At 40.4% G+C, this 19,819-nt stretch overlaps 2 protein-coding genes across 5 annotated transcripts in view; one reads left to right on the forward strand and one right to left on the reverse strand.

The window, feature by feature from the left end:
• Nucleotides 1–8,408, reverse strand: part of PRKN (parkin RBR E3 ubiquitin protein ligase) — a 1,201,168-nt gene extending 1,192,760 nt beyond the window's left edge. For 2 of the 4 annotated variants that reach the window (XM_055536158.1, XM_055536156.1), the window contains exon 1: nt 8,255–8,373. Coding sequence is in view for 1 of the 4 variants with exons in the window: in XM_055536155.1 (XP_055392130.1) it covers nt 8,255–8,261 (7 nt within the window). In the remaining 3 variants the exon portion in view is untranslated. Of the gene's footprint in view, nt 1–8,254 lie in introns of all 4 variants that reach the window. The other 2 variants (XM_055536157.1, XM_055536155.1) reach the window with 2 other exon arrangements.
• Nucleotides 8,409–8,520: 112 nt separating this feature from the next.
• The window catches only part of PACRG (parkin coregulated), a 540,505-nt gene continuing 529,206 nt past the window's right edge, over nt 8,521–19,819 (forward strand). Inside the window, exon 1 of the mRNA XM_055536161.1 lies at nt 8,521–8,995. Coding sequence (XP_055392136.1) covers nt 8,840–8,995 — 156 coding nt within the window. The 5' untranslated portion in view covers nt 8,521–8,839. The remainder of the gene's footprint in view (nt 8,996–19,819) is intronic.

Here is a 19,819-nt window from a genome sequence, read left to right on the forward strand (position 1 = left end):
CGATGCAGTTCATCATTTCAGTCCTGGTGTGTGGCCACATGTTCTTTTGTCACCTGGGAAAACCACCTTGAAAAGTGAGTTATGTCCTTGGCCAGCTTTATCAACCAGCCCACACATACAGACACACACACACACTCACACAATGCTGGATTCCCCATGTGTAACATTACTGTATGGCCACTAAATGACCCCAGAAGAAGAAAGATCAAGTAACATAGCTGTCAATTCAATGTCCTGCATCGGTCATCCTTAGTTCATAAGAAGACACCTTAAAACCAGATTCCAAATGGTGAAGGCCTTAATGGTGACTGTGGTAGGCTGGAGAGACCACCTTGGCATGTCCATATGCTAATTCCTAAAACCTGTAAGGGCGACCTTGTATGGCAAAAGGGTCTATTAAAGTAAGGATCTTGAGATGGGAGGTTATCCTAGGGACTCCTAAATGTAACCACAGCCCTGTTATAGGAGGAAGGCAAAGGGAGATCTGACTACAGTGAGAGAGAAGGCACGACCCACAGAACAGAGACGAAGGGAGGCAGCCAGGAGCCGCAGAGCCAGCAGCCTGGACAAGAGGAAGAGGACTCACCACGGAAGCTTGCAGAAGGAACGAGGCCTGCTAACACCTAGAGTTTAGCTCTTTAAAACTCATTTTGGACATGTGACCTCCAGAACTGTAAGAGAATACATCTGTGTTGTTTTAAGCCGCCAAACTCCTGCTAACTTGTTACAGCAGCAACAGGAAACTAATATGACTGAGCCATGCCTCAATGGTATACAATACTACCGAAAAAAGCTAGTGAAATTATGGTACTAATATTTGTTTTTCTGGAAACACTACTTTTTTGACCAGAACATGAAATTACTAGAAGTACGCTACCATGGCTAATTTATTTGACAATTTATCACAAAAGTATAATCAGTTCTATACATATTTTAATCAATGATACATCTATCCTGTCCTTAAGCCTAGGTTTATAACACTGCATTTTGTACTATTTCCAAAATACTTGCATGCTTAATGCTGAAGATCTGAAAAAACACAGAAAACCATAATAAAAAAAAAATCCCAGACCCAAGGTAATAATTTTGAGGTACACATCCCAGGGTTTTACATATATAAATGGCACCTAATGCTACAGCTTTCATTTATGGTAAGAAAGTTCTTACACTAATGTACAAAAAAATCTTTTTTAACTATCAAAGAATTTGCAAATATTTATCAGTCTTAGATCATTAATGTTAATCATCCTGTTATCATCATTTGTTGAGAACAAAAAAACAATCATGTCATCCCAGAAACCAGAGCTCAAGTGGCATTTCCATCTTCCTCTAACTTTACAGGCATAGCTTGTATTCTACTGAGGATAAAATGATTGAATTGGGTACAGAAGTCAGAAGAGATATCTAATAAATTTATACATGAATAATTGTAACAACCATAACTGGACTTAACAGAGAAGTTCGTTATGTGTTAGACCCCCAATACAAATAATTCCAGAACTTCCCCTCAACCCCTCCCCTCCAGCAGAGTTATGAAATGTGCTGCTGCGCGGCACAGTGCCCAACACGGCTAGTGTATGATGGCGAGGACACAGACCCAGAGTGAACCTCCAGCATCATACACTGTGAATAAGATGATTTCATGCCTTTCTTGAAATCAAGCTGATGGAGAAAAGAAAATCAACACACTTGATAAGAAACTCTGCAAGCAGTAAGCAAAATCAAACGCATACACACACACACACACACACACACACACACGGGAAATAAAAAAGAAGAAAACCCTAGAAAGGACCACAATAAAGGAAGAAATTCCCTTACCTACCACTAACTGGGCATGTCACCAGTTCCTCAATGAACAAGAGTAGGAAGTAAATGTCAGACCTCCACTATATACACTATATATTACTTCCTGTTTATATCATGTAACTCTGTCCAAACTGACTGCACAGTAGAACACATACAATTCCCACCCAACACTGTGAATTCAGGCAATCATTTAAAAACATCTTTCGATAGTGTCACACATATAACCGGACTTAGTGGATGCCAACTGACGTGTGCAGTCCACATCTGCTCGTGATCAGCATCCCGGAAAGGCAGCAACTCAGAAAAAGCTGCCCCAGTTGTGCTTAAATCTGAACCTCTCACTCCATAAGGACTCACCAGGGAACTGGAAAGGACTTCAGGCCAGAGTTCAAGGGCAGAGAGAAGACTGAGAGAATGAATTATTATTCTTGAGACTTTATATTTCTCCAGACAGGTAAGCCTAACTCCTGTCCTGTCCTCAAGCCAGCTCAAGGTTCTTCACTCCCCAAAACTCTTGACTCAAGGGAAAAAAACGTAATCAGGACCATATTACCCTGAAAGCAAAGTGCAGAGGCTGGGCCTATGAGTAGTTGAGTTTTACTGCAGACAACTCCAGAGAGAGAGAGAGAGAGAGAGAGAGAGAGAGAGAGAGAGAGAGAGAGAGAGAGAGAGAGAGTCCAGGGGAAGAGCCACAGCAGGGCTGGTCTCTTTAGTCACACAATTCCTGACACAACCCTCAGGAACACTTGTATAACCAGCCAAGCCCTGTGGAAAGCCCAGAGGCAAGCAAGGAAAGAGCTCACCTCTTTAATTAGTCAGACAGCAGCTGCTTCTGTGAGCTCTGACAGAATCAAAGAACGTGGGGAAGAAGAAAATGAGGGGAGAGACAAGGGGGAGTACAAATGGATGATAAAAGCCAAGGTTTTCCTCAGAAACACACACATCCCAAACCTCGTCCTCTTTCTCCACATTATTAATAACAAGGTGAATCTCGGGTGTCTCTTTCCTTTCTTCCCATGTTCTGGAAAACGAATCTACTCTGAACAATAAGCTTAAAAAATGACTATATAGTTGCAGAGGGGTTCATCTCAGGTGATGTTATTTACACATTGAAACTTCAAAAAACATTTAATTGTAGGGATAACTGGCGCATTCATCAATTACAGGGATAAATAAAGAACATGTTTCAACTGGAACACTAATATTAGTTTACTAATCACTACTATTTTCCTCTCCTAATTTGATAAGGGTGGGGGTTTAAGGGACAGGGAAGGTTTGTATATACTGTATATAGAGATTTTTCTCTCTCTGATGCTAAGGTCTCTAATGTTATCCTTTACGGGGAACCCTATTCAAACCTTACAGTAAGAGTCAACTCGATAAATCATCAAGAACTCATCAATACTCTTAAAAATACAAATGTCCTAAGGTGGTCTCAATACATGGGCCAAGCATATAAGTAAATAAGCCTGGAAGGTGAGCTGCAACATAAATCAATGTCTTTAATATCACAAAACTTAAGAGAGAAGCCATTCAGATTACTACAAAGAAGCATTTAAAATGAGCTCATTAAATTCAAATTAAAATAGAAACACTATATAAGCAATGGGCCACAATTAACAGCTGAAGAAACAGCAGGTAAGAAACAATTTCCATTGATCAAAAAAATAAAAACTAACAGAATAAAGTATTCTGCACTGAAATGGTTTTCATGAATATGAAACACTATCTAGTAAGAACTTTTTTTTCTGAATTTTCAAAGAGGTTTGGAGGTAGAAATGGATTTGCATATCTTAATACAAAGTGCTTTCACTGAATCATTTTCAAGCAATGAAGCCAGGAGTTTTCACAAAAAAAAAAAAAAAAAAAAAAAATGCAGACTTCAAAAAACCCTTAGAAATAGTTCCAAAGTTGAAAAGGGCACAGAGTCATCATTTTGGAGTCTTTGGAACCAAAGAAGAACTGTACATAATTACAAGAAATCTATGCAAAAATGGAGAACTTTTTTTGTGACACAATTGTACATCATCATCAACAGCTTTCAGCCTACTTTGGGGACTGAGATGTAGGGTTGCTTCTCATCTAAAATTATTGAAATGGCAGAGCAAGAGACAATACACAGTATATTTAACTGAAATATAAATTCTGAGGTTTTAAAATTCACCACATACAAGCTTTAAAACTAATATGCAGACTTGTGGCCAAACAGTACAGTTAGACCGTACATCCATGATGGCTTTTTTCCTCTGTTTTTTTGTTAACTCATGTATCCCTGGCACCCAGAACAGTACTGGGCACACAGTAGATTTACTGACTGCTTTCATGGAAATAAAGCACGATAAAGTGAGAAGTGAAGGGGTTTTCTTCTTAAATTCATTTGAAAAATTAAAGTATATTGTTTCTCAACTATCAGAAAGGCGATGATATTTTACGCTACACGGGGGGAACGTGGGCACGCACAGACGCTGTTGGTGGGGCAGGGACACGCGGACAGCTGGGCACTCCGTGCTTAAAGGCAGGAAGTTCAGGGCGGGGGCGAGGCCGCGAGAGACGGCAAACCCAGCAGGCGCTGTGGAAAGCTGGGTCGGTTCAGGGGAGGGTGTCTTTGTGTCATTTCTCCAGCTTTGGAAAGCTGGGTCGGTTCTGGGGAGGGTGTCTTTTTGTCATTTCTCCAGTTCACAGGAGTAGGATAGCTCTTTGCTGCCTTGCTATGGTGGACAGAAGTGTAAAACATGGTGATTTCTTTTAAACAATTTGGAAATACCTAGCAAAATTCAAAATCTACGAATCTTTCTTTTTTAAATATGTACTTATTTATTTGGCTGTGCTGGGTTTCAGTGTGGCACGTGGGATCCTTGGTCTTCACTGAGGCATACCGTGTGTGAGATTTAGTTCCTTGACCAAGGATGGAACCCAGGCCCCCTGCACTGGGAATGCAGAGTCTTAGCCACTGGACCACCAGGGAAGTCCCTCTACAAACCTTTTAACTAGAAAATCCACTCAGAGATTGTAATATTTTTACTTTACATATAAGCTTACATATGCAAATACAGTCATATGGACACAAACACTCCTAATGATAGCAACTATCTGTAAACCTACATTTATTGGAGACTATCTACATAATTTATGTACATCCATTAAATACTAGACAGGAATAACTGTAGGGTCGATCTGCACACGCAGATTCATAAGTTTTCTAAGAGATGTTAAGTTAAACAAAGTACAAAAAAGGTTTGAATTATTTTTTTTTTAGATCACTAAAAATCATTTTTAAGACATTGAGTTTGAATTTCAATATTGGCAACATAATTATATATATGTATTTCCATGTACTTTAGGGCTTCCCTGGTGGCTCAGTGGTAAAGAATCCACCTGCAATGCAGGATCCAAGGAGACCTGGATTCAAACCCTGGGTCAGGAAGATCCCCTGGAGAACAGCAGGGCAATTGACTCCAGTATTCCTGCCTGGAGAATCCCATGGACAGAGGAGCCTGGAGGGCTACAGTCCATGGGGCTGCAAAGAGTCAGATAGGACTGAAGTGACTTAGCACGCACACACTCCTGTACTGGGTGTACATGAATACATCTGATACTACTGAAATACCTAAATTTAGTTCACCACAACATACATATAGGATACCACAAATGTCACTATTAAAACTCAGTTTTAAACACAAAACATTGTTAATTTTAAAAGGGTGAAATATAATTTTAAGAGAAATGCCAAAATTTATATTTTATTCTTAGTTGAATTTTCTTAAGCTTTTTATTCTGGTTTATATTATTTTAAAGTCCTCTCCATATTTCTCAAAAAATAATAATTTTTCACCTACTTTGTTTCTGTAGCTATCTGAGTCAGGGCATTAAACATATTAGTAATAATCTAACTGGGGCATGTAGTACTTTTGAAACAGTCTCTGTGACAAGAAAGAATCTTGAGTTTTGAGAAGGTAAAGGAAGATAATTTTATTGGTAGTGAGAAAATCAATTGCTGTGGGGTCCCCCACGCACCCCCATTTCCTCCTCCAGGGATTCTTCCTGACCCAGGGATGGAGCCCGCATCTCTTACGTCTCCTGCATTGGCAGGCAGGTTGTTTACCACTAGCGCCACCTGAGTAGCACACATGTCTTTAAACAAAAAATAAAATCATCCCCATATATATATATTAGTGTATATTTTTAATCTTCCGTATATCACTGGATATAGACTATAATGCCTTTCCTGGCTCCAAAGTTTAATCAGAAATGGGAAACTCATCACTCCAAGACCTTCCTTCAATTGCTCCCACTTTCACTTACCTTTGGCATTATTCAACATAAGCAAGTCCAAAATTGGCAATTAAGATTTTTATTACAATATACCCACTGACAGAATTAGGCAATGCAACTAGTTGAGTAGCTGTACAGCATAATATATTGTACATTATCCACATGGTTTTAACACGTGAAGTATTTTTCTCAGGAGAGTACATGGATTTAATTATTTATGTTATACTTATTTGCACTGTGTAAAACAATAGCTGGAGTATGAGAAACAACACTTTTAGAACACCACCTTATAGTCTCCATGGCACTACCAGTTATGAATAAATGTCTAATCATCAGATCTAAAGATAATACTCTTCCTTCCTGTGTCCCTAAACCCCAAACTAAACTGCCTAAATATAGTTCAAACAAAATTATTTATATAATCATCTGTTAGACAAGTCAGAATTAACTGATGGCTTTTAGATCTTAAATTCTTGCCTTTACATAGCTTTGCATGTGTGGGTGCTAGGTTGCTGCAGTCGTATCCAACTCTTTGCAACCATATGGACTGTAGCCCGCCAGGCTCCTTTGTCCATGGGATTCTCCAGCCATGAATACTGGAGTGAGTTTCCATGCCCTCCTCCAGGAGACCTTCCCAAGCCACGGATAGAACCTGTGTCTCTTATATCTCCTCCTGCACAGACAGTCGGGTTCTTTACCACTAGTACCACTGGGGAAGCCCCTATATAGGTTTACTGTAAATTTCTTTCTTTTAGAATTATCCATGTATCAGATTATGTTGAATTAAAATCCATACAACTGTCTTCAAGACAAGGTGTAGACTATTTTTTCCCTGTAAAATATGGACAGCATGAATTTTGGAAATTTTCATATTTTTCTGATTCAGTTTAGATTTGTGTTAGAAAATGAATCTTGTGTAATTGTCACCTAAAAAGGCTCAAAATATTCACAAAAACTTATATATTTTTCTTAATTAGATAACCCATTCATCAGAAACCACATCATGTTAGAAAAGCAGGAAAAACTGGACAACATCCTTAGGTTTTACACTGTTGCAAACGGTGTCAGTTAGCAGGCATAGTCCTCCTAGTGTTGGATAGAACGTTTCCGATTTTAACATTAGTCTAATAAATAACTGATGTAAGAAGAGTTTATCAGTATGTAAAAACTTACATACTTTTTAAAAATCACCTTCCATCTTCTTGGATAAACTACAGGTGACTTCACATGCACTTGAGGCGATCACAAGTGCTTTAAGCCGCACCCAGTCAAGAGTAACTCCCCCTACCCCCCCAAAAATTCACCAAACCAATTAACACACAGTCTAGAGGAAATCTGTCATAATAAAATCCCCAAGGAGTAATGTTTTGTAATCACACCGTACATTTCCACTAATTTTCAGAGATAAACCTTTAATTTTTGGCTTAACAATCCTGGAAAAGGGGGACTTTTCCAGTCTTCTTCACTACAGTGTTTACAAGCAATTCTAACAGCCACCTCCAAAGCTTTATTCACAAAAATGCAGCTAGGTCATTCTGTATACATATATATACATATATATTTTTGCATAATGAATCGTAAATTCATTATGCTGGAAGTTTTACTCCTTGCTATCATTCACTATTAATTATTCTTTCATCTCAGACCTCCAAAGAGATTATCTAGAAGACAAAAATTCAAGAGCGAAAGAAGTTCAAATCCACCTGCGGGAATTTCTTTTGACCTCAAGCACCATCACCAGGCACCGGTCTACCAAGAGTTTAGCGCTTCGCTAGGGTTTCCCTTAACGAGTTCCCCGGACAGCGTGGGTCCCCTCCGTCCTCAGCGGGAAGACAGCCCCCCAAGGCGCCCCGAGTTGGCGCGGGAAGAAGAGCTTCCCCACGGACGCCCGCGCTGGAGCGGGCGGTGCGCTCGCCCAGGGCCCGCAGGACGCAGCCTTCTCCTCAAGGGCACCCCCCTGGCGAAGGCGTCTCCGGGGGGAAGCCCGGCAAGGCGGGCGCGGGCGGGGCTTGGGACAGAGACACACACGTCTTCTCGGGGAGCCGGCGGCGCAGGCTGAGGGGAGCGCGGACACCGCCACCCGCCACTGACAGCGGGCACCCTGAGTGGGGGGGTCCCCGCCGGGCGGGGCGGCGCGGCGCAGAGACGCTGTACCTGGCAGGTACCCACGTACCTATCATGGCCACTGGGCAGGCGGACGCGGCCCGCCAGGCGAGCAGAGTCCCACTCGCACCCGGGCGCCCACCTGCGCCTCACACGAGCGGCGCTCCAGGGTTAAATCGTTCGGGGCGCCCCTCCCCCTCTTCCCCCCGGCGCCCGGCCCTCGGAACGCGCACGCGCGAACGGCGTGCCGCCCGCAGCCTTCTGGGAGTCGTAGTTTTCACTCGTTAAGTACTGCCTCGGGTCGGTCGCCACCCGTCGCCCGCCCTTCCGGCCTGAGGCCCAGGAAATGTGTACGTCACCGGGAGGCGGGGCCATCAGCCTCAGTGTTGACGCGTCGCTTAGCAACCGGGAGGGTTACCTTTGGAAGCTTGTGGCAGCTCTGGCCTCGGCCCTGCCCTCTTCCCGCCCCTCCCCTCCCCTCAACTCCCGGCACCTAGGAGCTGCCAAACATCTGGCTCGACCACTGCTACGAAGGGGTTGAATTTCTACCATTAACGCGCCTTTTTCCATTTTTTTCCCCCGACTTCCTCACATCCATAAATCTCACTGACTCTTTTACTACACGTTGTATGAGAACAAGACATTTTCTAGGAAGATGGTGGCAGAAAAAGAGACCCTGAGCTTAAACAAATGCCCAGCCAAGCTGCCGACGAGGACCAAGCTCCTGGCACAGCAGCCGCTCCCGGTGCACCAGCCTCACTCCCTGGTTTCTGAGGGCTTCACAGTCAAAGCCATGATGAAAAACTCAGTCGTAAGTGATCTTCCCGAATCGAATGCACTCGCTCCCAGTCAGGGGACCCCAAGTTGCAGCGACTGGCTGGCCCTAGGATGGATTCTGAGCCCATGTCCTGGGTGGTCTTCGCCCAAAATGGCAATTTATTCGGCCAGTAGCAGACGGTACCCAACAGGGTGTGGAGGTCCAGACTAGGATGTTAAGAAGGGGTCTCGGGCAACTGATGTACTGTGCCCGTTTCTAAGCACCTTCCTAATAACTCAGGGTTATTAGGAAGGTGCTTAGAATAACTAGCACCTTAGAATAACTCTAGACCACCTGAATTTATCCTTCAGCTATATACACAAAGAAAGATCCCCTTTATTTATTGATTCCTAAACTAGCCTCACTCAGAAAAGTGCCTTAATAGAAGGAGAGGGCTTAGAAATCATGAACTCCCTTGCAAAATTTAACATTTCTGATGTACAGCTGGGAACCTAAACTCATTAACAGTAAGAAATTTTATCAATTCAACCTAGACATTATAAGAATATCCTAGCATTTTTTCTAAGAAGATTCTCACAAAAATGCATGTTAGAGTACTGAGAAGCAACTTAATAAGAAGTCTGTTTCCAAATAGATCTTTTAAACTTTTAATTTTAAAATTTCCAAAATTTGATGCAAGTACTTCTAACTATTAATACAATTCATATTTCATTTCTATTGTTTTGTGGTAATAAAAATCCATTATTCTCAATACTGTTAGGGGGGAAAAGTTTAAACTGCACATGGAGGGTTTCAGTATATGCATGACAGTTAAAAAAAAAAAAGCCTTAAATGTGTGCTACACCAGGTTTTACTACTGACTAAGCACCTGGCTGAGAGTGATATATTCAATAATAAATGCAGCTTTCAAATTTGTGTAATTTACACCCTGGGAGGATCTGACTTATTGTGTAGCAACTCATATGTTGAATGAAGAGCCTCGCTTTCCAGTGTCACATTATTTGTTTCACATAAATGTTGCAAACTTAATACATTATTCCTAAACTACATCCTTAAAATATGCAAATGAAATAGATCACCTTTAGACCCAGAGGCCAGATTTCCACATTGCTACACAAAATGAAATTCTGATTATTGGAATGTGTGTCAGTTGCATTGCAATAATTATTCCCAGAAATAGACTAAAACTTTCTACTTGTTGTAACTGTGAGTATATCTTGTAAATAGGTGATCATCGGAGCCAAGATGATTAGTTTATCAGCAACACAGAATACCATAACATTCAAGCTAATTATTTCTTTTTTTTCCTTCTACTCAGTATATATAATTTTAATGATTTTCCCAATGTTATGTTTCTTCAAAGACATGTACAAAATTGGTCAGATTCTTTTTTTTTAGAAAAAGTATATGTATAATCGTGTTTATTTTTTAGAAACATAGCCTTTCACCTAAAGTCATGATTCTGGAAAATCAAATATTTCAGTATTGTCAAATGTAACAAGACTCAAACAACAACACAAAAAACTGATTATGAAGCAGCCTTAATTATAAACAACTTATTTGAGGTACATTATCTTCTTGTCTCCATATACTTAAGGAAAATCCCTTAGTGTAATAATAATGTCTCCTCGGGGATCTTCTAAAGAGGATGCGTCATTCTTTCACTTCATTTAGTGGGAATCATAATTGTTAGATGAAAATATTGTCCATCCATCCATCCATTCATTCAATCAATGATAATTTTGTTTGTTTCTAAACCTAAGATCTTGCAAAGCACAGTTCTGGGGATTTGTGATCAGCAAAACAAAGCCCCAGTCCTTAAAACTCCAAGGAAAGCCACCACTAACAACAATGGACAGGTCTTAACAAAAGAAAGACACTTTATATATCCTAACTTCAATGGTGCAAGAAATAAAACCTTTCCTCTTCATATCCAATATTTACATTTCAACATTTCTGTTGAAATGTCAGCAGTATAAGCCCCTTTGCATTATATAGTCTATTGGGATTTCCCAGGCAAGGATACTAGAGTGGATTGCCATTTCCTAGGCCAGGGAATCTTCCCAACCCAGGGATTGAACCTGCATCTCCTGCATTGGCAGGTGGATTCTTTACCACTGAGTCACCTGGGAAGCATATAGTCAAAACACCCTTCTTTCTTAAGGTTTATTTCTGTTCAGAAAATAACACACTGATCCATAGCTTTTCGTGAATCCAACTCCTTGTTCCACAAGCCAACCCAGAAATCACTTTTCTAGTGTTAGGACTTGCCATCAGTTCCCTTTTTCCAGTACTCACTAATTAAATAAGCCTTCACTCCAGAGCACTTCCACAAAAGATCTACAGAACTGTATCCTAAGGAGGTATATGGAGACTTCCAGTGTACTTTGAAGGTGCTTCAGCAATACAAGCTTGATCATAGATAGATATGATCATGTGGGCTGTGCAAGCCCAAATGCTTAAACAGTTATAATCTATATATGTGAATGCAGAATTATTTACAAAACAATAATGAACATGAATGGATAATTAAAATGGCATAAAACATGTAAAGCACATAAAACAGTGCGTGGCGCAGTCAGTGATCATTTGTTACCTAAGGACTGAAGGGATGTGAGTGTGTAGATGTGTAGGGAGAAGGGCGTTAGAAGGGATGTGAGTGTGTAGATATGTAGGGAGAAGGGCGTTAGAACAAAGGGAACAACATAAGCAAAATCAAGACAGGGAAGAGTTGCAATTTAATTTGGTGGAAGCAAATAAGAATAGTGGGAGATGAAATTAAACCCATAGAATAGGGTTAGATCACAGAATGCCATTTTTAATTAGCTTCTTATTAACATTATACATGTCCATTGTGAAATGTATAAGTGACTTGGCTTAGTAAAGGAGGCTTCCCTGGTGGTTCAGTGGGGAAAGAGTCTGCCTGCAATGCAGGAGTCCTGGGTTGGGAAGATCCCTTGGAGAAGGAAACAGCAACCCACTCCAGTATTTTTGCCTGGGAAATCCCACGGATAGAGGAGCCTGGCAGGCTACAATACATGGGGTCTCAAGAGTAAAGGTTTCTCCTAGTTAAATAATGGGGACATTTTTAACTTTTTTTTTCACTAGTTCTCTTATAATTTCAATGTTTTATTTTAAAGCTTTGCTTCATCTTAATTCATTTTGGTTTAAGAAGCAAGGTATAAATTTATTTTATTTTTCCAAATTGATCAGCAGTTGTTTATGTTAACTTTCACTTGTAGTTAAACTGAATTTTATATATATATAAAAATCTTCCTGTTTAATTTGAATGATCTGTCACTGCTATATGTATATTAATCATAGTGGCTTTGTGCATGCTATAATATGTAATAGGGCTAGACATCTCTATTATATTTTGCTTTCCTAGCAATCCTATGAGGAGACAGAGAAGACCTTTTTTCTTTCCATTTAGCATATAAACCTGACAATTTAATTTTTTGTTGCTGTGAGTCATCTCTTAAATGGCAGAATGAATGAATTCAAAGAATGAATGCTGTAATTCTAGATTTTTCTAACTCAGGCCAGTCCTCTCTTGATCACTTTTTTATTGGCTTTGGTAGATGCATAACATGCAAGTGGAAAATGCACACACATCACGTGATAAATACTAAACCAAACATACTGGTGTAGCCAGAACCCAGATCAAGAAGCCTTACCAACACCACAGAACCCCTTCAGGACCTTTCCAGTGGCTTAGCGGCCCAAATGCATCCCAGGTTAATCTTATCCCAACTGCTGTCAACAGATCTGTGCATCTATTCAAAGAATCCTACAGCGTGTAGTTGTTCTGTGCCTGGGGTGTGGGATCACTGTTGCGAAATCCACCTACGTTACTGTGTATGATCATAGATCCTTCCTATTCATTTCTTTATATTATTTTCATGGGGGAGTATAACATTATGTATGGATCCATTTGTTTGTTGATGAATATCTCTGTGACTTCTAGGTTAAGACTTTTACAAATAGTGCTACTAGGAAAATTCTAGTATTTTTTAATTGAGGTATAGTTGATGTACCATTTTATATAAGTTCCAGATGTACAACACAGTGGTTCACAATTTTTAAAGATTATACTGGCATGCTACAGTCCATGGGGCCTCAAAGAGTCGAACACAACAACTGAACCGCAGCATACTTCATTTACAACTATTGTAAAATATTGGCTGTATTCCCCGTGCTCTACAGTAAGCCCGTGTAGCTTACTTACTTTATCCATAGTAGCTGTGACTCTCAATCACCTACCTCTATCTTGCTCATTCTCCCCTTCCTTCTCCCCGCTGGTAATGACTGGTTTGTTCTCCATATCTGTGAGTCAGTTTCTTTTTTTTATTCGCTAGCTTGTTTTATATCTTATAGTCCATGTGTAACAGACAATATTCCATGTGATAACAGACAGTATTTGTCTTTGTCTGTCTGGCTGATTTTGCTAAGCATAATATGTTCCTGATCCATCCATGCTGTTTCAAGTGGCAAAATTTCATCCTTTTTTTATGGCTGAGTAATAGTCTATTGTGGGCTCTTCTGATGGCTCAGTGGTAAAGAGTCTGCCTGCCAGTGCAGGAGAGGCGGGTTCAGTCCCTGGGTTGGGACAATCCCCTGGGGAAAGAAATGGCAACCTACTCCGGTGTTCTTGCCTGGAGAATTCCATGCACAGAGGAGCCTGGTGGGCTCTATAGTTCATAAAGTTGCAAGAGTCAGACATGACTAAACAAAATAGTAATCTCTTGTATATACTACCACATTTTTAAAATCCATTCATCTATTGATGGACAATTAGGTTGTTTCCATATCTTGGTAACTGTAAATAATTCAGCTATGAACATTGGGGTCGTTCACTCACTAAGTCATGTCCAACTCTTTGAGACCCCATGGACTGCAGCACACCACGCTACCCTGTCCTTCACTATCTACCTGGGTTTGTGCAAACATTTGTCCACTGAGTCAGTGATGCCACCCAACCATCTCTACTCTGTCTCCCCCTTCTCCTCTTGCCTTCAATCTTTCTCAGCATCAGGGTCTTTTCTAATGAGTCAGCTCTTTGCATCAGGTGGTCAAACTATTGGAGCTTCTGCTTCCGCATCAGTCCTTCCAATGAATATTCAGAATTGATTTCCTTTAGCATTAGACTGGTTTGATCTCCTTGCTGTCCAAGGGAATCTCAAGTTCAGTTCAGTTTAGTCGCTCAGTCGTGTCCAACTCTTTGCAACCCCATGAACCGCAGCACGCCAGGCCTCCCTGTCCGTCACCAACTCCCAGAGTCTACCCAAACCCATGTCCATCGAGTTGGTGATGCCATCCAACCATCTCATCCTCTGTTGTCCCCTTCTCCTCCTGCCGTCAATCTTTCCCAGCATCACGGTCTTTTCAAATGAGTCAGCTCTTTGCATCAGGTGGCCAAAGTATTGGAGTTTCAGCTTCAATATCAGTTCTTCCGATGAACACCCAGGACTGATCTCCTTTAGGATGGACTGGTTGGATCTCCTTGCAGTCCAAGGGACTTGCAAGAGTCTTCTCCAACACCACAGTTCAAAAGCATCAATTCTTCAGCGCTCAGCTTTCTTTATAGTCCAACTCTCACATCCATACATGACCACAGGAAAAACCATAGCCTTGATTCGACGGACCTTTGATGGCAAAGTTATATCTCTGCTTTTTAATATGCTGTCTAGGTTGCTCATATCTTTCCTTCCAAGGAGTAAGAGTCTTTTAATTTCATGGCTGCAATCACCATCTGCAGTGATTTTGGAGCTCAGAAAAATAAAGTCAGCCACTGTTTTCCCATCTATCTGCCATGAAGTGATGGGACTGGATGCCGTGATCTTAGTTTTCTGAATGTTGAGCTTTAAGCCAACTTTTTTACTCTCCCCTTTCACTTTCATCAAGAGGCTCTTTAGTTCTTCTTCACTTTCTGCCATAAGGGTGGTGTCATCCGCATATCTGAGGTTATTGATATTTCTCCTGGCAATCTTGATCCCAGCTTGTGTTTCCTCCAGCCCAGCATATCTCATGATGTACTCTGCATATAAGTTAAATAAGCACAGTGACAATATGCAGCCTTGATGTACTCCTTTTCCTAGTTGGAACCAGTCTGTTGTTCCATGTCCAGCTCTAACTGTTGCTTCCTAACCTGCATATAGGTTTCTCAAGAGGCAGGTCAGGTGGTCTGCTATTTCCATCTCTCAGAATTTGCCACAGTTTGTGGTGATCCACACAGTCAAAGGCTTTGGCATAGTAAATAAAGTAGAAATAGATGCTTTTCTGGAACTCTCTTGCTTTTTCCATGATCCAGCGGATGTTAGCAGTTTGATCTCTGGTTCCTCTGCCTTTTCGAAAACCAGCTTGAACATCTGGAAGTTCATGGTTCACATACTGCTGAAGCCTGGCTTGGAGAATTTTGAGCATTACTTTACTAGCGTGTGAGATGAGCGCAGTTGTGCAGTAGTTTGAGCATTCTTTGGCATTGCCTTTCTTTGGGATTGGAATCTTAAGAGTCTTCTCCAACACCACAATTTGAAAGCATAAATTCTTCAGCACTCAGCCTTGTTTATGGTCTAACTCTCACATCCATACATGACTACTGGAAAAACTATAGCTTTGACTAGATGGATATTTGTCAGCAAAGTGATGTTTCTGCTTCTTAATATGCTGCCTAGGTTTGTCATAGTTTTTCTTCCAGGGAGCAAGCATCTTTTAATTTCATGGCTGCGGTCACTATACACCGTGAGTTAGTGTGTTTATTTCCTTCAGATATACCCCCAGGGATGGGCTTGCGGGGTCATATGGTATTTCTGGATTTAGTTCTTTGATGAATCTCTGCACAGTTTTCCACAGGGGCTGCACCAATTTACATTCTCACCAACAGCATACAAGTTTTCCTTTCTCCACTTCCTCATCAGCACTATTTATGGTCTTTCAAATGATAACCAGTCTGACAGGCATAAGATGATATCTAATTGTGGTTTTGATTTGCATTTTTATGATGATTAACAATGTTGAGCATCTTTTCATGTCCCTTTCAACATCCGTATGCATGTCTTCTTCAGAAAAATCTCTGTTCAGTTTTGCCCATTTTTAAATTGGGTAAATTTGCTAAAATATAATGCTAAGTCTATGTCAAATATTACATTTTCTATATTTTCTTGTAGAATTGTATGGTTGCTAGTCTTATATGGTTGCTAGTCTTTAAGCCATTTTAAATTGATTTTTGTATATGTGGAAGAAAATATGCTAATTTCATTTTTTTTTTACATATAACTGTCCAGTTTTCCAAGCACCACTTATTGAAGAGACTGTCTTTTCCCCATTGTACATCTTGCCTTCTTTGTGGTAGATTAATTGACCTTAAGTGTATAGGTTTTTTTCTGGGTAGTCTATTTTTTTTCCATGTATCTATGTGTTTTTGTTTTTACCAGTATTGTACTGTTTTAATTATTGTAGCTTTGTAGTTAGTATGAAATCAGATAGCATAATACCTCCAGCTCTGTTCTTCTTTCTAGTACAGATTTTTGGAGAGTATATGTGTGAATGTCCAGGTTACTGCATCCTAGAGTATGAATATATTTGCTTTAGTAACTATATTAAAACCATTTTCTAAATTGATTTTTCAAATTTAAACTCCTGGCCAGCTCTGTATAAGAGTACCATGTGCTCTATAATATCATCAATAATTACTGTTTTATTTTGTATTTTAGGTATTCTAGTGGGTATGTAATGTTACTGTGATTTAATATTCATTTTTACTCTAATGGAGTTTAAAACTTTTAAATTATTTATTGGCTATTTGATTCTCTTTTGTGAAGTGCCTTTCTATACTTTTGCCTGTTTTTCTTTTGGCTTTATTTGGTGTATTTATCTGTAATGATTCTTATTCTTCATGTTTTATTCTAAATGATATAATAATGCCTGGAGGAGGACATGGCAATCCAAATGATATAAAGCAGTTGTCAAATACATATATTTTAAGTATAGTTTCCCCATTGGTGAGTTTCCTTTTCATTCTCTTATTGGTGACTTTCACTCTTCTATTTTTAAAATATACGTTTTTGAGAAAAAAATGATCATTAACAGCTTTCTTATGTATTTATTTATAATGTTTTCCTAATCAGTTTCAATAGCTTTATAATGAGATACATATACATTGAGACAAAAGCCTTTGAAAGTAAATTGGAGTGATTAGAAACAAAATAGATGAAACAATAGTGAAACAATGAAATAAAATGTAATTAAAGTAGAAAGCTTGAACTTAAGAAAAGGGGGATCAATTTTTTCATTCATAAGGGTCAGTATATTTATTGATTGATGGTCAGATTTCCTTCTGAGCTTCTTGGCACCTGTTGCTGAGAGGGGAACCTTATACACTTTTCGTTATCACAAAAGAAGTAGCCTGTCAATCCCTGTAGGGCATTCTGCCTTTCTCTACACCGAATTTTCAAGGAAATTCACCCGGTAGCATTTTAAATACATGCAACACACCATGCCTACATTTTTATTTCTTACATGAAATACATTGGTCAGTTTCACTCACAGGTGAGTTCAGTAAGAGCCGGGTAGGTGACATTAAAATCTATCTTGAGGAACTGGGTTTTGCATGAGACCAAATTCACATGGTACATGTGTGTAGACTTTTGGTGATCTGATCTGACCTGAGAACAGAATTCACAGTGCCTTCTGGAGAGTGTAGACTTTATTTTAGTTCTGGTTGTTCTCAGTTCATCTTATGAGAGGAGCAAGACAGCTGCTGATTTTGTAAAGTGTCAGAGAGGAAGTGTGTGATGCTATGAGACCTCAAGAGCCAAATGGCCTGAAAGAGGCTAGGTCTGGAAAGGCTTCTCAAAGAGGATCTTGTTTGGTGAGCTATAAAAGGTGAGGGGGACCCAGGGGAAGAGTTAGGGGCAGTCAGAAAAGGCTGAGACCAGTCAGACCTGGCTTCCTGCTCACTGAGTGTTCAGTCTTCATTTTATGCTTTCTTTTCCCCAAAGAATTATGTTGTAAATTCTATTCATTATGTGTATATCTAAAATTCTTTAAATTATGTTTTATAGACTATATAAGCAAAGTATATATGACTTTATGAAAGTATAAATACATAATACACGTGTGTCTATATAGCTTACATATTTACTTTGTATCATATATAATTATAATACTTTACATGAAGTTGTGTAATTGAAGATTCTTTTAACTTGCTAATATTTTACATGTCATCACAAACTCCCCTTGAGCATTTAAAAGACTTCATAAAATTCTGTTCTCTGAATGTGCCATCATTTCTTTAGTCATTCACTCAGGTTGCTTTCTGTTTTTTGCTGCTATACATGATGACAAAATTAATATTTATAAATATTTTTTTCCATACTTTTAAATATCTCTTTGAAATATAAGTTCTGAAGTAGAATCACTGAATCGGAGTTCTCTGGAATCTGAAGACTCTGATGAAGGGTTGATGTAAACCCCTCAAGCCAGGCTTGACTGCATCTATGCTGCTCTTTATAGTCCGGGGCAAAGGCCTGGGGCTTTTAAGTACACCAATCCTGCCTGCCTTCCACCTTACCCACCTGCAGTGTGTTGAGGGGAAGCAATCTCTCAGTACCTCTGATACCCATTCATAATACATATTATAAATGGATTGGAAACATCTAAGGCTGTGGTTCACAGATTGCAAATTGTAATTACGTGTGTGTGTGTGTGTGTGTGTGTGTGTGTGTGCTGAATCATGTCCAATGCTTAGTAACCCCATGGACTGTACCCCCCAGGCTCCTCTGTCCATAGGATTCTCCAGGCAAGAATACTGGAGTGGATTGCCATTCCCTCCTCCAGGAGATCTTCCCTACCCTGGGATCAAACCCTTGTCTTCTGTATTAGGCGGATTCTTTATCACTGAGCCACTGCGTGCCTGTAGTCACCTGATTTCTGGGTCCACCCTCCAAATTTTCAATTTAACTGTTCTAATTGTGTCAGGCATTGTTTTATTGTTTACTAGAGGTTCAGAGTGGAGAAGGCAGTGGCACCCCACTCCAGTACTCTTGCCTGGAAAATCCCATGGATGGAGGAGCCTGGTAGGCTCCAGTCCATGGAGTCGCTAAGAGTCGGGCGCGACTGAGTGACTTCCCTTTCACTTTTCACGTTCATACATTGGAGGAGGAAATGGCAAGCCACTCCAGTGTTCTTGCCTGGAGAATCCCAGGGACGGGGGAGCCTGGTGGGCTGCTGTCTATGGGGTCGCACAGAGTCGGACACGACTGAAGCGACTTAGCAGCAGCAGCAGCAGTGGTTCAGACGGCTTTCCTCGCGTCTCAGCTGATAAAGAATCTGCCTGCAATGCAGGAGAAGCCAGTTTGACTCCTGGGTCAGGAAGATCCCCTGGAGAAGGGATAGGCTACCCACTCTAGTATTCTTGGGATTCCCTTGTGGCTCAGCTGGTAAAGAATCCGCCTGCAATGTGGCAGACCTGGGTTCGATCCCTGGGTTGGGAAGATCCCCTGGAGAAGGATATGGCAGTCCACTCCAGTATTCTTCCCTGGTGACTCCCCATAAAGACAGGAGCCGCAGTGGGCTACAGACTGCAGGGTCACAAAGAGTCAGACACCACTGAGCGACTAAGCACAGCACCATACGAAGGTTCAGAACTTACAGGGACATAGTATTATACTATTCAATTTTTCCAGACATTTATTAAGCAGTGTTATTCCCTGCTGATATGTTGTATAATTATACATAATACTCAGATATTTCAGAGAGAATTCTAACCAATGTAACAATTTAAAGTATTGTAACTCAGTGATATGTTTAAAAACTGGTGAAGCCAGTCTCTCCTAATGCTGCCAATCTGAGGGGCAT

Source organism: Bubalus kerabau, chromosome 9 (genome assembly GCF_029407905.1).
Source record: "Bubalus kerabau isolate K-KA32 ecotype Philippines breed swamp buffalo chromosome 9, PCC_UOA_SB_1v2, whole genome shotgun sequence".
Classification (NCBI taxonomy): domain Eukaryota; kingdom Metazoa; phylum Chordata; class Mammalia; order Artiodactyla; family Bovidae; genus Bubalus; species Bubalus kerabau.